At 49.6% G+C, this 17437-nt stretch overlaps 1 protein-coding gene across 1 annotated transcript in view; it reads right to left on the bottom strand.

Annotated features, from left to right (window-relative positions):
* Positions 1 to 14412, bottom strand: part of LOC144488108 (RRP12-like protein) — a 45293-nt gene extending 30881 nt beyond the window's left edge. Inside the window, exons 1-6 of the mRNA XM_078206128.1 lie at positions 14209 to 14412; positions 13197 to 13426; positions 11644 to 11727; positions 9508 to 9584; positions 1694 to 1799; positions 1467 to 1583 (exon numbers count right to left, since the gene is read on the bottom strand). Of these exons, the coding sequence (XP_078062254.1) occupies positions 1467 to 1583; positions 1694 to 1799; positions 9508 to 9584; positions 11644 to 11727; positions 13197 to 13426; positions 14209 to 14347 (753 nt within the window). The 5' untranslated portion in view covers positions 14348 to 14412. The remainder of the gene's footprint in view (positions 1 to 1466; positions 1584 to 1693; positions 1800 to 9507; positions 9585 to 11643; positions 11728 to 13196; positions 13427 to 14208) is intronic.
* Positions 14413 to 17437: the final 3025 nt, after the last annotated feature.

Here is a 17437-nt window from a genome sequence, read left to right as displayed (position 1 = left end):
CATCTTTCCTCAAATAAGGGGACCAAATCTGTGCAAAAATATGAGGTTATTCTCTTTGGTGGTGAAACAGGACAATTATCTGAATGGTGGCAGTTTAGGAAAAGGGGAAGTGCAAAGTGACCTGGGTGTTATGGAGGAAGTCGCTGAAGGTTGGTATGCAGGTACAGCAGGCGGTGAGGAAAGCTAATGGCATATGCTGGCCTTCATAGCAAGAAGATTTGAGTATAGGAGCAAAGATGTCTTGCTGCAGTTATACAGGGTCTTGGTGAGGCCACACCTTGTGTATTGTGTGAAGTTTTGGTATCCTAGTCTAAGGAAGGACATTCTTACTATTGAGGGAGTCCAACGAAGGTTCACCAGACTGATTCCTGGAATGAAAGGACTGACATATGAAGAGAGACTGAATCAACTGGGTTTGTCCTCACTGGAATTTAGAAGAATGAGAGGCGATCTCATAGAAACATATAAAATCCTGATGGGACTGGACAGGCTAGATGTAGGAAGAATGTCCCCAATGTTGGGGGAAGTCCAGAACAAGGGGGTCACAGTCTAAGAATAAGCGGTAAGCCATTCAGGACTGAGATAAGGAAGAATTTCTTCACTCAGGAGTTGTGAACCTGTGGAATTCCCTACACAGAAAGCTGTTGGGACCCATTCGTTAGATATGTTCAAGAGGGAGCTGGACATGGCTCTTGTGGCTGAAGGGGTCAAGGGATATGGAGAGAAAGTGGGAGTGGGAGGCTGAAAGTGCACGGTCAGCCATGATCATATTGAATGTTGGTGCAGGCTCTAAGGGCCGAATGGCCTCCTCCTGCACCTATTTTCTGTTTCTATGGGAACAGTTCTGAGCATTCTAGGAAGGAAACATTGGTCTTGGAGGGAGCATGGTGTAGATTCACCAGAAAGATGCCTGGACTCCAAGAACTAAATTATGAGGAGGGATTATCCAAACTAGGGTTTGATATCTGGAATCTACAAGCTCAGGGGGTGATTTGATCCACGTTTGCCAGATATTAAAGGGGAACGTTCAGACTAGGCTCAGGAAACTATTTCGGCTGGTTGGGGAGTTTGGGACTATGGGGCAGAGTCTAAATGTTAGAGTTTAGAGAAATGAAATTAGCAAACAGTTTTCCACACACGAGAGTGGAAGTTAGGAATCTCTTCTGCAAACAGTAACTGATGCTAAATCAATGGTTCCTTTTAAACCTGAGATTGATGGATTTTTGTTAACCTCTCCGATCCATCCAACACACAGTCTCTGCTCAGTTCGGCCCCATATAACCCATAATCTATGTGGCACCCATATCATTAACTGGTAAAACCCAACACTGGCCTTGGTTTCCCGAAGCCACTGGAGCCACTGCAGCCAGTGCATGTCCATTGCTCTGTATCTGCAGTCAGGTGGATTCTGAACAGCCCATCAGCCAAGTAATTTCATCACCTCAGATCCCAAGTGAGCAACTCACCTTTGGTTTGACATGCACAGTGAAGCTGAGCAGACCATGGTAAACTTGAAGCGTCGAGGGAAAACTCCACACAGCCAAATCTTGTTTGCGCAGCAATGTAGAGAGGCAGGAGAGAATCTGTCAGACAACAAAATACGGCCGCATCACAATGAAACTCTCATACATTTACATCACAGTGCAAACACCACTTGAACATTTCAATTAAAAGACAAACAGGTCACACCTACCCATCGTAGCGCTGCTGTGGATCCTGAGCCTGTCTGAGCAGCCAAGAGATTCATAAAAACTTTTGCTGTGTCTGAGAACTTCTTTATTAGAACAGGACCAGGAACACTGCAATCAACAAGCAGAATAATTATTCAGCTGGATTCAGGAGAGACACTCACAGTTATAGCACAAGCACAAAGGCAATTGGAGCAATAAGCCATTCGGCCCCTCAATCCTCCTCTGCCATTCAATAAGGTCTCGGATGATCTTCCACATCAATTTCACTTTCCTGTCCTATCCCCTTATTTCTTACTTCCCTCAGTATATAAATGTCCACAAAATATTCTGATTATATGCAATAATTGAGCTTGCACAATCTTCTGGAGTCGAGAATTCCAAAGATTCACAACCCTGTGACTGAAGAAATTTCTCACATCAGGAAGGAGACTGTAGGGATAAATGGGGCATTTTCAGGTTGGCAATCTGTTGGCACCTGGAGTGCCACAGGGATCAGTGCTGGACCTGAACCATTCACAAGGACACCAAGATAGGGAGGAAAGTAAAGAGGAGGTAGATAGGTTAATTGAGTGGGCAAAAATTTGGCAGATGGAACCTACTGGCTTGGAGGGCCAAAGGGCCTGTTCCTGTGATGTACTTTTCATTGTACTTTGTTCTAATGTAAAAAAATGTGAACTTGTTCACTGTCAGGAAGAATAGAAAAACAGTGTACTATTTAAATGGAGAGAGACTGCAGAACTTGGTGATAGAGAGAGATCTGGGTGTCCAGGTACATGAATCACAAAGTTAATCTGCAGGTACAGCGAGTGATTAGAGAGGCAAATGAAATGTTGGTGAATATTGCAAGGGGAATGGAATATAAAAATAGAGACGTTTTACTCCAGCTGTTCAGGGTCTCACAGAGGCCACATCTGGAATAGTGTGGACAGTTTTGTTTTCCTTATTTGAAATTGCATTAGTAGCAGTTCAGAGAACGTTCACTCGATTCACTAAACTAGCACAAAATATAAAAACTGATAGTAAAAGTTTTTACAAATATATAAAATGGAAAAGAATGGCTAAAGTAAATTTTGGTCCCTTAGAAGATGAGAAGGGGGATTTAATAATAGGAAACGAGGAAATGGCCGAGGCCTTAAACAAGTTTTTTGTGTCGGTCTTCAGTGGAGGACACAAATAGCTTACCGAAAATTGACGGTCATGGGACTGTGTGGGGTGAGGACCTTAAAACGATCACTATTACTAAAGAGGTAGTGCTGTGTAGGCTAATGGGACTAAAGGTAGACAAGTCCCCTGGTCCGGATGGAGTGCATCCCAGGGTATGTAAAGAAACGGCAGAAGTAATAGCAAATGCATTAGTTGGAATTTATCAAAATTCACTGGACTCTGGGGAGGTGCCGGCTGATTGGAAAACAGCTAATGTGACGCCACTGTTTAAAAAAGGAGGTAGACAAAAGGCGGGTAACTACAGGCCGGTTAGCTTAACATCCGTAGTTGGAAAAATGCTGGAATCTATCATTAAGGAAGAAATAGCAGGACACCTGGAAAAGAATGGTTCAATCAAGCAGACGCAGCATGGATTCATGAAGGGAAAGTCATGTTTGACTAATTTACTGGAATTTTTTGAGGATATAACGAGTGCGGTTGACAGAGGGGAACCGGTGGATGTGGTGTATTTAGATTTCCAGAAGGCATTCGATAAGGTGCCTCACAAAAGGTTGCTGCATAAGATAAAGGTACACGGAGTTGGGGGTAAAGTGTTAGCGTGGATTGAGGATTGGCTATCTAACAGAAGGCAGAGAGTTGGAATAAATGGGTGCTTTTCCAGTTGGCAATCAGTGACTAGTGGCGTGCCGCAGGGATCGGTGCTGGGGTCTCAACTATTTACCATATACATCGACAATCTGGAGGAGGGGACCGAGTGTAGGGTAACAAAGTTTGCTGATGACACAAAGATGAGTGGGAAAGCAAATTGCGTGGAGGACACAGAGAGTCTGCAGAGAGATTTGGATAGGCTAAGTCAGTGGGCAAGGATCTGGCAGATGGAGTACAACGTTGGTAAGTGAGAGGTTATCCACTTTGGAAGGAATAATAGTAAAATGGACTATTATTTAAATGGTGAAAAATTACAATATGCTACTGTGCAGAGGGACCTGGGGGTCCTTGTGCATGAATCACAAAAACTCAGTTTGCAGGTGTAGCAGGTAATCAAGAAGGCAAATGGAATGTTGGCCTTTATCGCGAGAGGGATGGAGTATAAAAGCAGGGAGGTCATGCTGCAACTGTACAGGGTACTGGTGAGGCCGCACCTAGAGTACTGTGTACAATTTTGGTCCCCTTATTTAAGAAAGGATATATTAGCTTTGGAGGGGTTACAGAGAAAGTTCACCAGGTTGATTCCGGAGATGAGGGGGTTAGCTTATGAGGAGAGATTGAGTAGACTGAGCCTGTACTCATTGGAGTTTAGAAGGTTGAGGGGAGATCTTATAGAGACATATAAGATAATGAAGGGGCTAGACAGGGTAGAAGCAGCGAGGTTATTTCCACTTAGAATGGAAACAAGAACTAGGGGGCATAGCCTCAAAATACGGGGGAGTCAATTTAGAACAGAGTTGAGGAGGAACTTCTTCTCCCAGAGGGTAGTGAATCTTTGGAATTCTCTGCCCAATGAAGCAGTAGAGGCTACCTCGTTAAATGTGTTTAAGTCACAGATAGATAGATTTTTAACCATTAAGGGAATTAAGGGTTATGGGGAGCGGGCGGGTAAGTGGAACTGAAACCACTATCAGATCAGCCATGATCTTATTGAATGGCGGAGCAGGCTTGAGGGGCCAGATGGCCTACTCCTGCTCCTAGTTCTTATGTTCATTCTTGGGATGAAGGGATTATTTTATGAAGAAAGGTTGAACAGGTTGGGCCTGTACCCATTGGTGTTTAGAATTTCATACATTGAAACATGAGATGTTGAGGGGATTGACAGGGTGGAGACCAGGAAGATGTTTCCTCTTGTGGGAGAGACTAGAGCCAGGAGCACAGCTTAAAACTAAGAGGTGTATTGTTTAAGAGCGATGAGGAGTGATCTTTTCTCCCAAAGGGTCATTCGTCTATGGAATCTTCTTCCCCTGAAGGCAGTGGAGACGAGGTCACTGAATTCATTCAAGACAGAGTTAGTCAGATATTTGACAGACAAGGAAGTCAAGGTGATGGGCAGCAGGGGGCAAAGTGGAATTGAGACAAAGAAACATAGAAAATAGGAGCAGGAGGAGGCCATTTGGCCCTTCGAGCCTGCTCCACCATTCACAACCAGATCAACCTTGATCTTATTGAATGGCAGAGCAGACTCGAAGGGCCAGCTCCTGCTTCTGGTCCTATGTTCTTATCTCAGTCATTCCTTCACTGTCACTGCCTCCCTACCTAATGACACTGCAGGTGTACCTACCTTTATCCCTCTGCAGGAATATCCTCCTCACTGTTTATTTGCCCTCAAAGTCTCAGCTTCCACTACTTACAGCCGAAACCTGAAAATGTTCCCGTTACTTGTACTGCCTGTTTTCTGTTCTTTTAACCAATTCTCTACCCATGCTAATACGTTACATGTATGGGCAGGTGGTAGCATAGCGGCATTGTCACTGGACCTAGGGTAATCCTCTGGGCACCCAGGTTCAAATCCCACTTCAGCAGATGGTGAAATTTGAATTCAATTTTTAAAAACTGGAATTAGAAGTCTAATGATGACCATGAAAACACATCTAGTTCACTTTAGGGAAGACCAGGAATACTGGGCCCGATTTTACCATTACCTCATGCCTGTTTCCGGGCGTGAAAACTTGGTAAAGTCAAGCGTGAGGCGATTAGCACAATCCATGCCCGAGCAGATGCCCACTTTACCCAGAAATAGCCACGATCCGAACTGCGCCCAACAGGCGCAACGGCGATTTAAATGCATTTGCAGGCATTTAAATTGAATTAATGGGCTGCCCGCCCAACTTTACCAGCATTTCCCCCTTTACCATCGCGTTCGCACATCCAGATTCGGCGCGAAACAGACCTGCTCGGCAAAGGGGGGGGGGGGAAGGTTTCTTGTGCAGACAAGCGTGTCCCACTGCACCGACTTGTAGACAACAAAACGATACAATTCTTTTTGAAAGCCACGATTAAATCTGTCTCCACCACACTGTTGGAAAGTGTATTCCAGATCCGAACAACTTGCTGTGTGGAGGAGTCTTTTCTTACGTCACCTTTCGACCTTTTGTCATTCACCTTAAATCCGTGCTCTGTCGTCCTTAGAATCTTAGAAACCCTACAACACAGAAAGAGGCCATTCGGCCCATCGAGTCTGCACCGACCACAATCCCACCCACGCCCTACCCCCATATCCCTACACATTTACCCACTAATCCCTCTAACCTACGCATCCCAGGACACTAAGGGCAATTTTAGCATGGCCAATCAACCTAACCTGCACATCTTTGGACTGTGGGAGGAAACCGGAGCACCCGGAGGAAACCCACGCAGACACGAGGAGAATGTGTAAACTCCACACAGACAGTGACCCAAGCCGGGAATCGAACCTAGGTCCCTGGAGCTGTGAAGCAGCAGTGCTAACCACTGTGCTACCGTGCCGTCCTTCTCTCCATCTACAATTCCTCCATCAAATCTGCTCTCAATTTTCTCTTCTTTGAAGACAACCCAGATTTTTCCAATATCTGCCCATCCCCTTGTTGAGGTCCTCACCCTGGAACCATTCTCATATGTTTTGCACTCTTTCAAATGTCTTCACACCCTTCCTGAAGTGTGGCGCCCAGAACTGGACACAATATTCCAGTGTTTTAGACAAGTTCAACATTACTACCTTGCTCTTGTATTCTTATGCCCTTATTAATAAAGCCTAGGATAGTGTATGCTTTATTAACTACCCTCTCGACCTTTCCTGCCACCTTCAATGACCTATGTACATATACACCCAGATCCCTTTGCTCCTGCACTCTTTTGGAATTGTATCTTTTATATTATCTCTCCAGTTCTTCCTACAAAATGAATCACTTCACACTTTACTGCAAGTTTGAAATTGTGCCCTGTACACCCAAGTCTAGCTCATTAATAAAGATCAAGAAAAGCAGTGGTCCCAATATAAAACTCTGGGGAACCAGACGACACACACACTCTTCCAGTCCAAAAACCAACTATTCAAGTACTCGCTTTCCTTTCACTCAGGCAACTTTATATCCAATGCTGCCAGTGTTTCCTTCTGCATGGGATGCTGACAAGCTTGTTAAGTGGCACTTTATCAAAGTGGAATTCCATATACGCAACAACTGCATTGCCCTCACCATTGTCTGGCACGGTGGCACTGCGGTTAGCACTGCGGTTAGCACTGCGGTTAGCACTGCTGGCTCACAACACCAGGGGCCCAGGTTCTATTCCTTGTTTCTGAGCGCTGGTCCTTATTCCTATCCACCCCGCTCTTTGTTTGAAGAGGTGTGTAATGTTTGAAATTTTACAGCTCTTTGGAAGATTGTAGCCAGTGCTTCTGCAGTTTCTAACCTTACTGCTCTCTGTACCTTCAGGTGATCTAATCCAGTCCTGCTGATTTATCAGCCGGAAGTAGAGCCAGCCTTTCTAATAATTCCACTCCATCATTCCTTAGCTAATCAACATCTCAAATACCCCTCCTTCATTGTGAATTTGGCAACATGTTCTTCCTTGGTAAAGACAGATGCAAAGCAAACATTAGAAGCTCACCACATCCCGTCTCCGTGTATAAATCCCCTTTTTGGCCCCATTTCACCTTTTCCCAGCCTTTTACTATTTATATGCCCATAAAATAATTTGAGATTTCTTTTATAATGGCGGCTAGCCACTTCTCTTTGCTTCACATTTTTTTCACTTCCATTTTGAACTTCCTGTATTCAGCCTGAATCTTACTGGTATTGTGAAGCTGGCACCTGTCATGTGCAGCCTATCAAACAGGTTTGTGTAAACACCCTGTACCTGTCGAATCCCAGCATTTTCCTGATGACTGATGTCAGGCTAACTGCCCTGTTTTCTCTCTCTCCTTTGTTGAATCGCAGTGTTACATTTGCTCTCTCAATCCACTGGGACCATTCCAGAATCAAGTGAATTTTGGAAGTTCACAACCAATGAATCATAGTGTGCAAAAGAGGCCCTTCAGCCCATCAAGTCAGCACTGACACATTAGAAACACCTGAACTCCCAACGAATCCCATCTGCCAGCACTTGATACTTTTTAAAGGATGTGAGGCAACTCGCCTCTACCACTGTCCCAGGAAGCGCATTCCAGACCATCACCACCCTCTGGGTAAAAATGTTTCCTCTCATCCCCCCTAAACCTCCTGCCCCTCACCTTCAACCTATGTCCCCTCGTAACTGACCCTTCAACTAAGAGAAACAGCTGCTCCTTATCCATTCTGTTCATGCCCCTCATAATCTTGAACACCTCGATCAGGTTGCCCCCTCAGTCTCTCTGCTCCAATGAAAACAACCCAAGCCTATCCAACCTCTCTTCATAACTTAAATCTTCCATCCCAGGCAGCATCCTGGTGAATCTCCTCTGCACCCCCTCCAGTGCGTTCACATCCTCCCTATAATGTGGCGACCAGAACTGCACACAGTGCTCCAGCTGTGGCCTCACCAAAGTTCTATATAACTCTTACATGACTTCCCTGCTTTTGTAATCTATGCCTTCATTGACCACCCTACTAGCATGCCCCTCCGTCTTCAGAGATCTGTGGACAAACACGCCAAGGTCTCGGTTCCACATAACTTCCTGGCGTCCTGCCCTTCATTGAATACTTCCTTGTCAAATTACTTCTTCCAAAGTATCACCTCACTTTTTTCACGTTTAAATTTCATCTGCCACTTATCTGCCCATTTGACCATTCCATCGATATCTTCTTGTAGCCCAATACACTCAGCCGCACTGTTAACCACTCGTCCAATCTTTGTGTCATCCACAAACTTACTAATCCAACCCCACATAGTCATCAATGTCATTTATATAAATGAGGAATAGGGGGCCCAACACGGATCCCTGTGGTACGTCACTGGACACTGGCTTCTAGTCACTGAAGCAGCCTTTTGTTATCACCCTCTGTCTCCTACAACTGAGCCAATTTTGAATCCACTTTATCAAATTACCCTGTATCCCATGTGAATTTACCTTCTTTACAAGTCTCCCATGTGGGACCTTGTCAAAGGCTTTGCTGAAATCCATATAAACTACATCGGAGGTTGAGGGGCGACCTGATAGAAGTCTACAAGATTATGAGAGGCATGGGCAGAGTGGATGGTCAGAAGCTTTTTCCCAGGGTGGAAGAGTCAATTACTAGGGGGCATAGGTTTAAGGTGAGAGGGACAAGGTTCAAAGGAGATGTACAAGGCAGATATTTTTTACACAGAGGGTGATGGGTGCCTGGAACTCGTTGCCATGGGAAGCAGATACGATAGTGACTTTTAAGGGGCGTCTTGACAAGTACATGAATGAGATGGGAACAGAGGGATATGGTCCCCGGAAGGGTAGGGGGTTTTAGCTAAGTCGGGCAGCATGGTCGGTGCAGGCTTGGAGGGCCGAAGGGCCTGTTCCTGTGCTGTAATTTTCTTTGTTCTTTAACTGCATTCAGTATTTCTGCTGCTCAGCTGTTTTAGAACATGGCCATCAGGTCCATTGGATTTGTCAACTTTAACTCCCATTAATTTCTTCAATCCTTTTACTAATTACCTTAAAATTCCTTTTTCTCTTAGTCAGACTAATGGCACCTTATTCACCAAGGCCCCAGAATTCGGCAATATTTGGACTTACCGTTTCATTACCAAATTCAGCAGGTAGGCAATGGCTGCAATGGACTCCTCGGATTCCACCGCTTCCATTGTGGTCATCTGACAGAGAGACGCAGACATGGATTAGTCAGGCTAGTGGCTCTCACAGTCGTCACATTCACTGCCTCCAATCCTATCCAGCGACAATTAATTACAACCTGCTTATTCTTGAGGATCTTTACCTGGTCTGTGCCTTCCATAACTTTAAACCTTTCACACCCCATCTTTCTCCATCCAGCATGGTTCCTGTGGGACTGAGATAACTGCTACCACATGTAACTTCAGAAATCCCAACATGGCTAACTGTATTTCTGATTGGCAAATAAACATTGGATAACAGATTGTCATTGGGTCTGTAATCTCAACCATCATTCACACAGCAAACAAGTAAACTTTAGCCTTTTGTGTTAAATAAATAAACCTTTGTCTTTGCAGACTGCCTGCACAGTACGTGCAGTAAAATTAGTGCCTAGCCAGCAATGTCTTCAATGTATTCTCACAAGTGAGTGGCACGCAATTTCTCCTGGGCAAAACTGGTGCATGGACAGTTTGCTGCTGGATATAATACCTTGTTCCCATTTACAATCCACAGTCCGAAAAACAGCCCACTCAACGACCCCAACCAGTCAGAGGTCAGCCCAGAACAATTTCCTCACCTACCCCCACTTGAGCCAGGAAAAAGGTTAGAAATTGACAGAAAAACTGTCCATAGATCATAAAATCCACAGTGCAGAATGAGGCCACTTGGCCCATCAAGCCTGCACCGACAATAAATCCCACCTAGGTACAGGAAATTGATACTAAAATTGGTGGAGTTGCGGATAGTGAAGAAGATTGTCAGAGAATACAGCAGGATATAGATAGGCTGGAACATTGGGCGGAGAAATGGCAGATGGAATTTAATCCGGACAAATGCGAGGTGATGCATTTTGGTCGATCCAATTCAGGTGGGAGCTATAAAATAAATGGCAGAACCATCAGGAGCATCGACACACAGAGAGATCTGGGAGTACAGGTCCAGATGATCTTCCACTAAATCATCCTTCTGTCATCACCCTCTGCCTCCTACAACTGAGCCAAATTTGAATCCACTTTTTCAAATTACCCTGTATCCCATGTGAATTTACCTTCTTTACAAGTCTCCCATGTGGGACCTTGTCAAGGGCCTGTCACAGGCCTAGAGGCCTTAGAAGTAGCAGCACAGGTGGACAAGGTGGTGAAGGAAGCATACGGCACGCTCGCCTTCATCGGACGGGGCATCGAGTATAAAAGTCAGCAAATTATGTTACAGTTATATAAAATGTTGGTTAGGCCACATTTGGAATACTGTGTCCAATTCTGATCACCACACTACCAGAAGAACGTAGTGGCTTTGGAGGGAGTGCAGAAAAGGTTTACCAGGATGTTGCCTGGTATGGAGGGTATTCGCTATGAGAGAGTTTGAATAAACTGGAATTGTTCTCCCTGGAAAGATGGAGGCTGAGGGGCGACCTGATAGAAGTTTATAAAATTATGAGGGGTATGGATAGGGTGAACAGTTGGAAGCTTTTTCCCAGGGGCAGGAATGACAATTACAAGGGGGCACAAGTTCAAGATAAGGGGGGAAAGGTTCAGTGGAGATGTGTGGGGGAGTTTTTTACACAGAGGGTGGTGGGGGCCTGGAATGTGCTGCCAAGTGAAGTGGTTGAGGCAGATACATTAGCCACATTTAAGACTTATCTTGATAGACACATGAACAGACGGGGAATAGAGGGATACAGGCGGTTGGTCTAGATAGGACAGCGTGATCGACACAGGATTGGTGGGCCAAAGGGCCTGTTCCTGTGCTGTACTGTTCTTTGCACTGTGCTATCCCCAAAACCCCACATATTTACGCTCCTGATCCCCCTGACATTAAGGGGCAATTTAGCATGGCCAATCAACCTAACCCACACATCTTTGGATTGTGGGAGGAAACAGGAGCACGCGGAGGAAATCAACGCGGACACGGGGAGAATGTGCAAACTCCACACAGTCACCCGAGGCCGGAAATGAACCTGGTTCCCTGGCGCTGTGAGGCAGCAGTGCTAACCACTATGCCATCACTGTGCCACCGCGCTGCCAAGTGGTGAAAACTTACCAAAGCTGCAAAATATTCTGTTTCTGTCTCATTCCCACCTTGAGAGCGAATCACCTCAGTAACAGCAGCCAACACGGCACAGATCTGGGAAACAAGCACACAATGAGCGAATGAGGTCAGCAAAATGCCTGGTTAACATAGTGAAATGCACTGCAGTGTGTGTGTGAATACAATGTGCAGTGTGTGTGAATACAATGTGCAGTGTGTGTGAATACAATGTGCAGTGTGTGTGAATACAATGTGCAGTGTGTGTGAATACAATGTGCAGTGTGTGTGTGTGAATACAATGTGCAGTGTGTGTGTGTGAATACAATGTGCAGTGTGTGTGTGTGTGAATACATTGTGCAGTGTGTGTGTGTGAATACAATGTGCAGTGTGTGTGTGTGAATACAATGTGCAGTGTGTGTGTGTGAATACAATGTGCAGTGTGTGTGTGTGAATACAATGTGCAGTGTGTGTGAATACAATGTGCAGTGTGTGTGTGTGAATACAATGTGGTGTGTGTCTGAATACAATGTGCAGTGTGTGTGCGTGAATACAATGTGCAGTGTGTGTGTGTGTGAATACAATGTGCAGTGTGTGTGTGTGAATACAATGTGCAGTGTGTGTGTGTGAATACAATGTGCAGTGTGTGTGTCTGAATACAATGTGCAGTGTGTGTGTGAATACAATGTGCAGTGTGTGTGTGTGAATACAATGTGCAGTGTGTGTGTGTGTGAATACAATGTGCAGTGTGTGTGTGAATACAATGTGCAGTGTGTGTGTGAATACAATGTGCAGTGTGTGTGTGAATACAATGTGCAGTGTGTGTGAATACAATGTGCAGTGTGTGTGTGAATACAATGTGCAGTGTGTGTGTGAATACAATGTGCAGTGTGTGTGTGAATACAATGTGCAGTGTGTGTGTGAATACAATGTGCAGTGTGTGTGAATACAATGTGCAGTGTGTGTGTGTGAATACAATGTGCAGTGTGTGTGTGTGTGAATACAATGTGCAGTGTGTGTGTGAATACAATGTGCAGTGTGTGTGTGTGAATACAATGTGCAGTGTGTGTGTGAATACAATGTGCAGTGTGTGTGAATACAATGTGCAGTGTGTGTGAATACAATGTGCAGTGTGTGTGTGTGAATACAATGTGCAGTGTGTGTGAATACAATGTGCAGTGTGTGTGAATACAATGTGCAGTGTGTGTGTGTGAATACAATGTGCAGTGTGTGTGTGTGTGAATACAATGTGCAGTGTGTGTGTGTGAATACAACGTGCAGTGTGTGTGAGAATACAATGCGCAGTGTGTGTGAATGCAATGTGCAGTGTGTGTGTGTGAATACAATGTGCAGTGTGTGTGAATACAATGTGCAGTGTGTGTGAATGGGCAGAGGTCCTTGCTTGGGGTCATCCCCCCTGTTAGTGTGAACACCAAGAGCTGTCAGGCTCTGTTGTAAAGGCCCAGAAATGAATAACCAGACACTTGTTGCCCAGCATCACAGATGAAGATCTGCAGACACAGAATGGCCAGAATTCCTGGCCTTGGGAAATTGTACTCTACGCTCACCTCTTTGTGTGTTGCCGAGTTGGATTCCCAGAAACGTTGAACTCGGCTAAATGTCAGATTGCTGCAGTCAGACAGGCCACTCAGGAAGGTGGCGGAGGTTTTCTCTGTGAGAGCACCTTCCTCACACTCAAATGGACCTTCTGATGAAGTCTCTCTTGGACCAAATGATAAACTGTTGGACTGGAGTTCATTGTGTAGTTTCAGTACATCTACTGTCAGATCGCTCTTTCCTAGGGGAAACATAGAGTTCAGAGGTTAATGGCAAATTTACTGAGGAACAAGTAACCATCTCTCCGCACAGCTTCACACCGAGTCAAACAGCCAGAGATCAGTAGTTTCCGCACCATCCAAAGCCCATCTCTCATCCTGAGTTCAGTCTCTCCACAACCCAGAAAATCAGTTGCACTGGTTCCAGGTCACTCAGCAGCTGCTGCATTTGTCACTCAGGAGAGAGAGGCTCGTGGGTGAGGGTCAGCACCCACAGGACACCAGCCGTCACACCGGCAGCCGCTCTGCCCACTGGCAGCCACTGGCAGCTGCTCTGGCCACTGGCAGCCACACCAGGCACTGGCAGCTGCTCTGGCCACTGGCAGCCACACCAGGCACCGGCAGCCGCTCTGGCCACTGGCAGCCGCTCTGGCCACTGGCAGCCACACCAGGCACTGGCAGCTGCTCTGGCCACTGGCAGCCACACCAGGCACTGGCAGCTGCTCTGGCCACTGGCAGCCGCTCTGGCCACCAGCAGCCACACCAGGCACTGGCAGCCGCTCTGGCCACCAGCAGCCACACCAGGCACTGGCAGCTGCTCTGGCCACCGGCACTGGGTTCTCCCCCCTCCAGTCAATGGCTGCACTGGGAGGCACGGGCCGCTCCTCCTCGGCCTGTGCTGGCGGCCGCTCGGTCAGGGAAGCCTCACTGGGCTGCAGCCCCAAGGCTGCACACGTGCGCTCAGAGCCTCGGCTTTTCCTGCCGCCTGGGGCCGGTCTGCAGGCGCCGGGACCCGGACTCTCACCGGCAGCTTTGCTGAAGAAGCGGCTCCGCGCGGCCTCCCGGAAGCGGTGGGTCTCCGGGTTGGATTCGCTGCTCTGCCCCTTCCTCCATCGCTTCAGCTTCGACTTCACTCCGGACCGCAACCGCCCGCTCCGCACCATCCTGACCCGGCCAGACCCCGGCTCCGACTGAGGCCCAGGCTGCACGCAGGCTGCACTGCTCCCTGTGGCCCGGAGCGGGACTGCAGTCACACTGCTCCCTGTGGCCCGGAGCGGGACTGCAGTCACACTGCTTCCTGTGGCCCGGAGCGGGACTGCAGTCACACTGCTCCTTGTGGCCCGGAGCGGGACTGCAGTCACACTGCTCCCTGTGGCCCGGAGCGGGACTGCAGTCACACTGCTCTCTGTGGCCCGGAGCGGGACTGCAGTCACACTGCACCCTGTGGCCCGGAGCGGGACTGCAGTCACACTGCTCCCTGTGGCCCGGAGCGGGACTGCAGTCACACTGCTCCCTGTGGCCCGGAGCGGGACTGCAGTCACACTGCTCCCTGTGGCCCGGAGCGGGACTGCAGTCACACTGCTCCCTGTGGCCCGGAGCGGGACTGCAGTCACACTGCTCCCTGTGGCCCGGAGCGGGACTGCAGTCACACTGCTCCTTGTGGCCCGGAGCGGAACTGCAGTCACACTGCCCCCTGTGGCCCGGAGTGGGACTGCAGCCATACTGCTCCCTGTGGCCCGGAGCGGAACTGCAGTCACACTGCTCTCTGTGGCCCGGAGCGGGACTGCAGTCACACTGCTCCCTGTGGCCCGGAGCGGGACTGCAGTCACACTGCTCCTTGTGGCCCGGAGCGGAACTGCAGTCACACTGCCCCCTGTGGCCCGGAGTGGGACTGCAGTCATACTGCTCCCTGTGGCCCGGAGCGGGACTGCAGTCACAGTGCTCCTTGTGGCCCGGAGCGGAACTGCAGTCACACTGCCCCCTGTGGCCCGGAGTGGGACTGCAGTCATACTGCTCCCTGTGGCCCGGAGCGGAACTGCAGTCACACTGCCCCCTGTGGCCCGGAGTGGGACTGCAGTCATACTGCTCCCTGTGGCCCGGAGCAGGACTGCAGTCACACTGCCCTCTGTGGCTCGGAGCGGGACTGCAGTCACACTGCCCCCTGTGGCCCGGAGTGGGACTGCAGTCACACTGCCCTCTGTGGCAGACAATGGGACTGCAGCCACACTGTTCCCTGTGGCAGACAGCGGGACTGTAGTCTCATTGCCCACCGTGACCCAGAGCGGGACTGCAGTCACACTGCCCCCTGTGGCCCAGAGCGGGACTGCAGTCAGACTGCCGACTGTGACCCGGAGTGGGACTGCAGTCACACTGCCCCCTGTGGCAGACAGCGGGACTGCAGTCACACTGACCCTTGTGGCAGACAGTGGGACTGCAGTCATACTGCCCCCTGTGACCCGGAGCGGGAATGCAGTCACACTGCTCCATGTGGCAGGCAGTGGGACTACAGTCACACTGCCCCCTGTGGCCTGGAGTGGGACTGCAGTCACACTGTTCCCTGTGGCCTGGAGCGGGACTGCAGTCACACTGTTCCCTGTGACCCGGAGCGGGACTGCAGTCACACTGCTCCCTGTGGTCCAGAGCGGGACTGCAGTCACACTGCTCCCTGTGACCCGGAGCGGGACTGCAGTGACACTGCCCCCTGTGACCCGGAGCGGGACTGCAGTCACACTGCTCCCTGTGACCCGGAGCGGGACTGCAGTGACACTGCCCCATGTGACCCAGAGCGGGACTGCAGTCACACTGCTCCCTGTGGTCCAGAGCGGGACTGCAGTGACACTGCTCCCTGTGACCCGGAGCGGGACTGCAGTGACACTGCCCCCTGTGACCCGGAGCGGGACTGCAGTCACACTGCTCCCTCTGACCCGGAGCGGGACTGCAGTGACACTGCCCCCTGTGGCCCGGAGCGGGACTGCAGTCAGACTGCCCACTGTGGCCCGGAGCGGGACTGCAGTGACATTGCTCCCTGTGGTCCGGAGCGGGACTGCAGTGACACTGCCCCCTGTGGCAGACAGCGGGACTGCAGTCACACTGCCCCTTGTGGCAGACAGTGGGACTGCAGTCACACTGCCTCCTGTGACCCGGAGCAGGACTGCAGTGACACTGCCCCCTGTGGCAGACAGCGGGACTGCAGTCACACTGCCCCTTGTGGCAGACAGTGGGACTGCAGTCACACTGCCTCCTGTGACCCGGAGCAGGACTGCAGTGACACTGCCCCCTGTGGCCCGGAACGGGACTGTAGTCACACTGCACCCTGTGGCCCGGAGCGGTACTGCAGTCACACTGCCCCCTGTGACCCAGAACGGGACTGCTGTCACATTGTTCCCTGTGGCCCGGAGTGGGACTGCAGTCACACTGCTCCCTGTGCCCCGGAGCGGGACTGCAGTCACACTGCCCCCTGTGACCCGGAGCGGGACTGCAGTCACACTGTTCCCTGTGGCAGGCAGCGGGAATGCAGTCACACTACCCCCTGTGGCCCGGAGCGGGACTGCAGTCACACTGCCCCCTGTGGCCCGGAGCGGGAATGCAGTCACACTGCTCCCTGTGGCAGGCAGCGGGACTGCAGTCACACTGCTCCCTGTGGCCTGGAGCAGGAATGCAGTCACACTGCTCCCTGTGGCCCGGAGCGGGACTGCAGTCACATTGCTCCCTGTGGCCCGGAGCGGGACTGCAGTCACACTGCCCCCTGTGACCCGGAGCGGGACTGCAGTCACACTGCACCCTGTGGCCCGGAGCGGGACTGCAGTCACACTGCTCCCTGTGGCCTGGAGCAGGAATGCAGTCACACTGCTCCCTGTGGCCCGGAGCGGGACTGCAGTCACACTGCTCCCTGTGGCCCGGAGCGGGACTGCAGTCACACTGCTCCCTGTGGCAGACAATGGCCCTTGGGAAGGTGGTGGTGAGCTGCCTTCTTGAATCGCTGGAGAGATGTAGGCACACCCACAGTGCTGTTAGGGAGGGAGTTCCAGGATTTTGACCCAGCGACAGTGAAGGAACAGCGATTATATTTCCAAGTCAGGATGGTGAGTGACATAGAGGGGAATTTACAGGTGGTGGTGTTCCCATGTATCTGCTGCCCTTGTCCTTCTAGATGGAAGTGATTGTGGGTTTGGAAGGTGCTGTCTAAGGATCTTTGGTGAATTGCTGCAGTGATCTTGTAGATAGTACGCACTGCTGCTACTGAGCGTCAGTGG

This window comes from Mustelus asterias, unplaced genomic scaffold (genome assembly GCF_964213995.1).
Source record: "Mustelus asterias unplaced genomic scaffold, sMusAst1.hap1.1 HAP1_SCAFFOLD_1291, whole genome shotgun sequence".
In the NCBI taxonomy this organism is placed as follows: Eukaryota; Metazoa; Chordata; class Chondrichthyes; order Carcharhiniformes; family Triakidae; genus Mustelus; species Mustelus asterias.
Note: the sequence above shows the minus strand (reverse complement) of the source record. Positions and strands in the feature narration are given on the sequence as shown.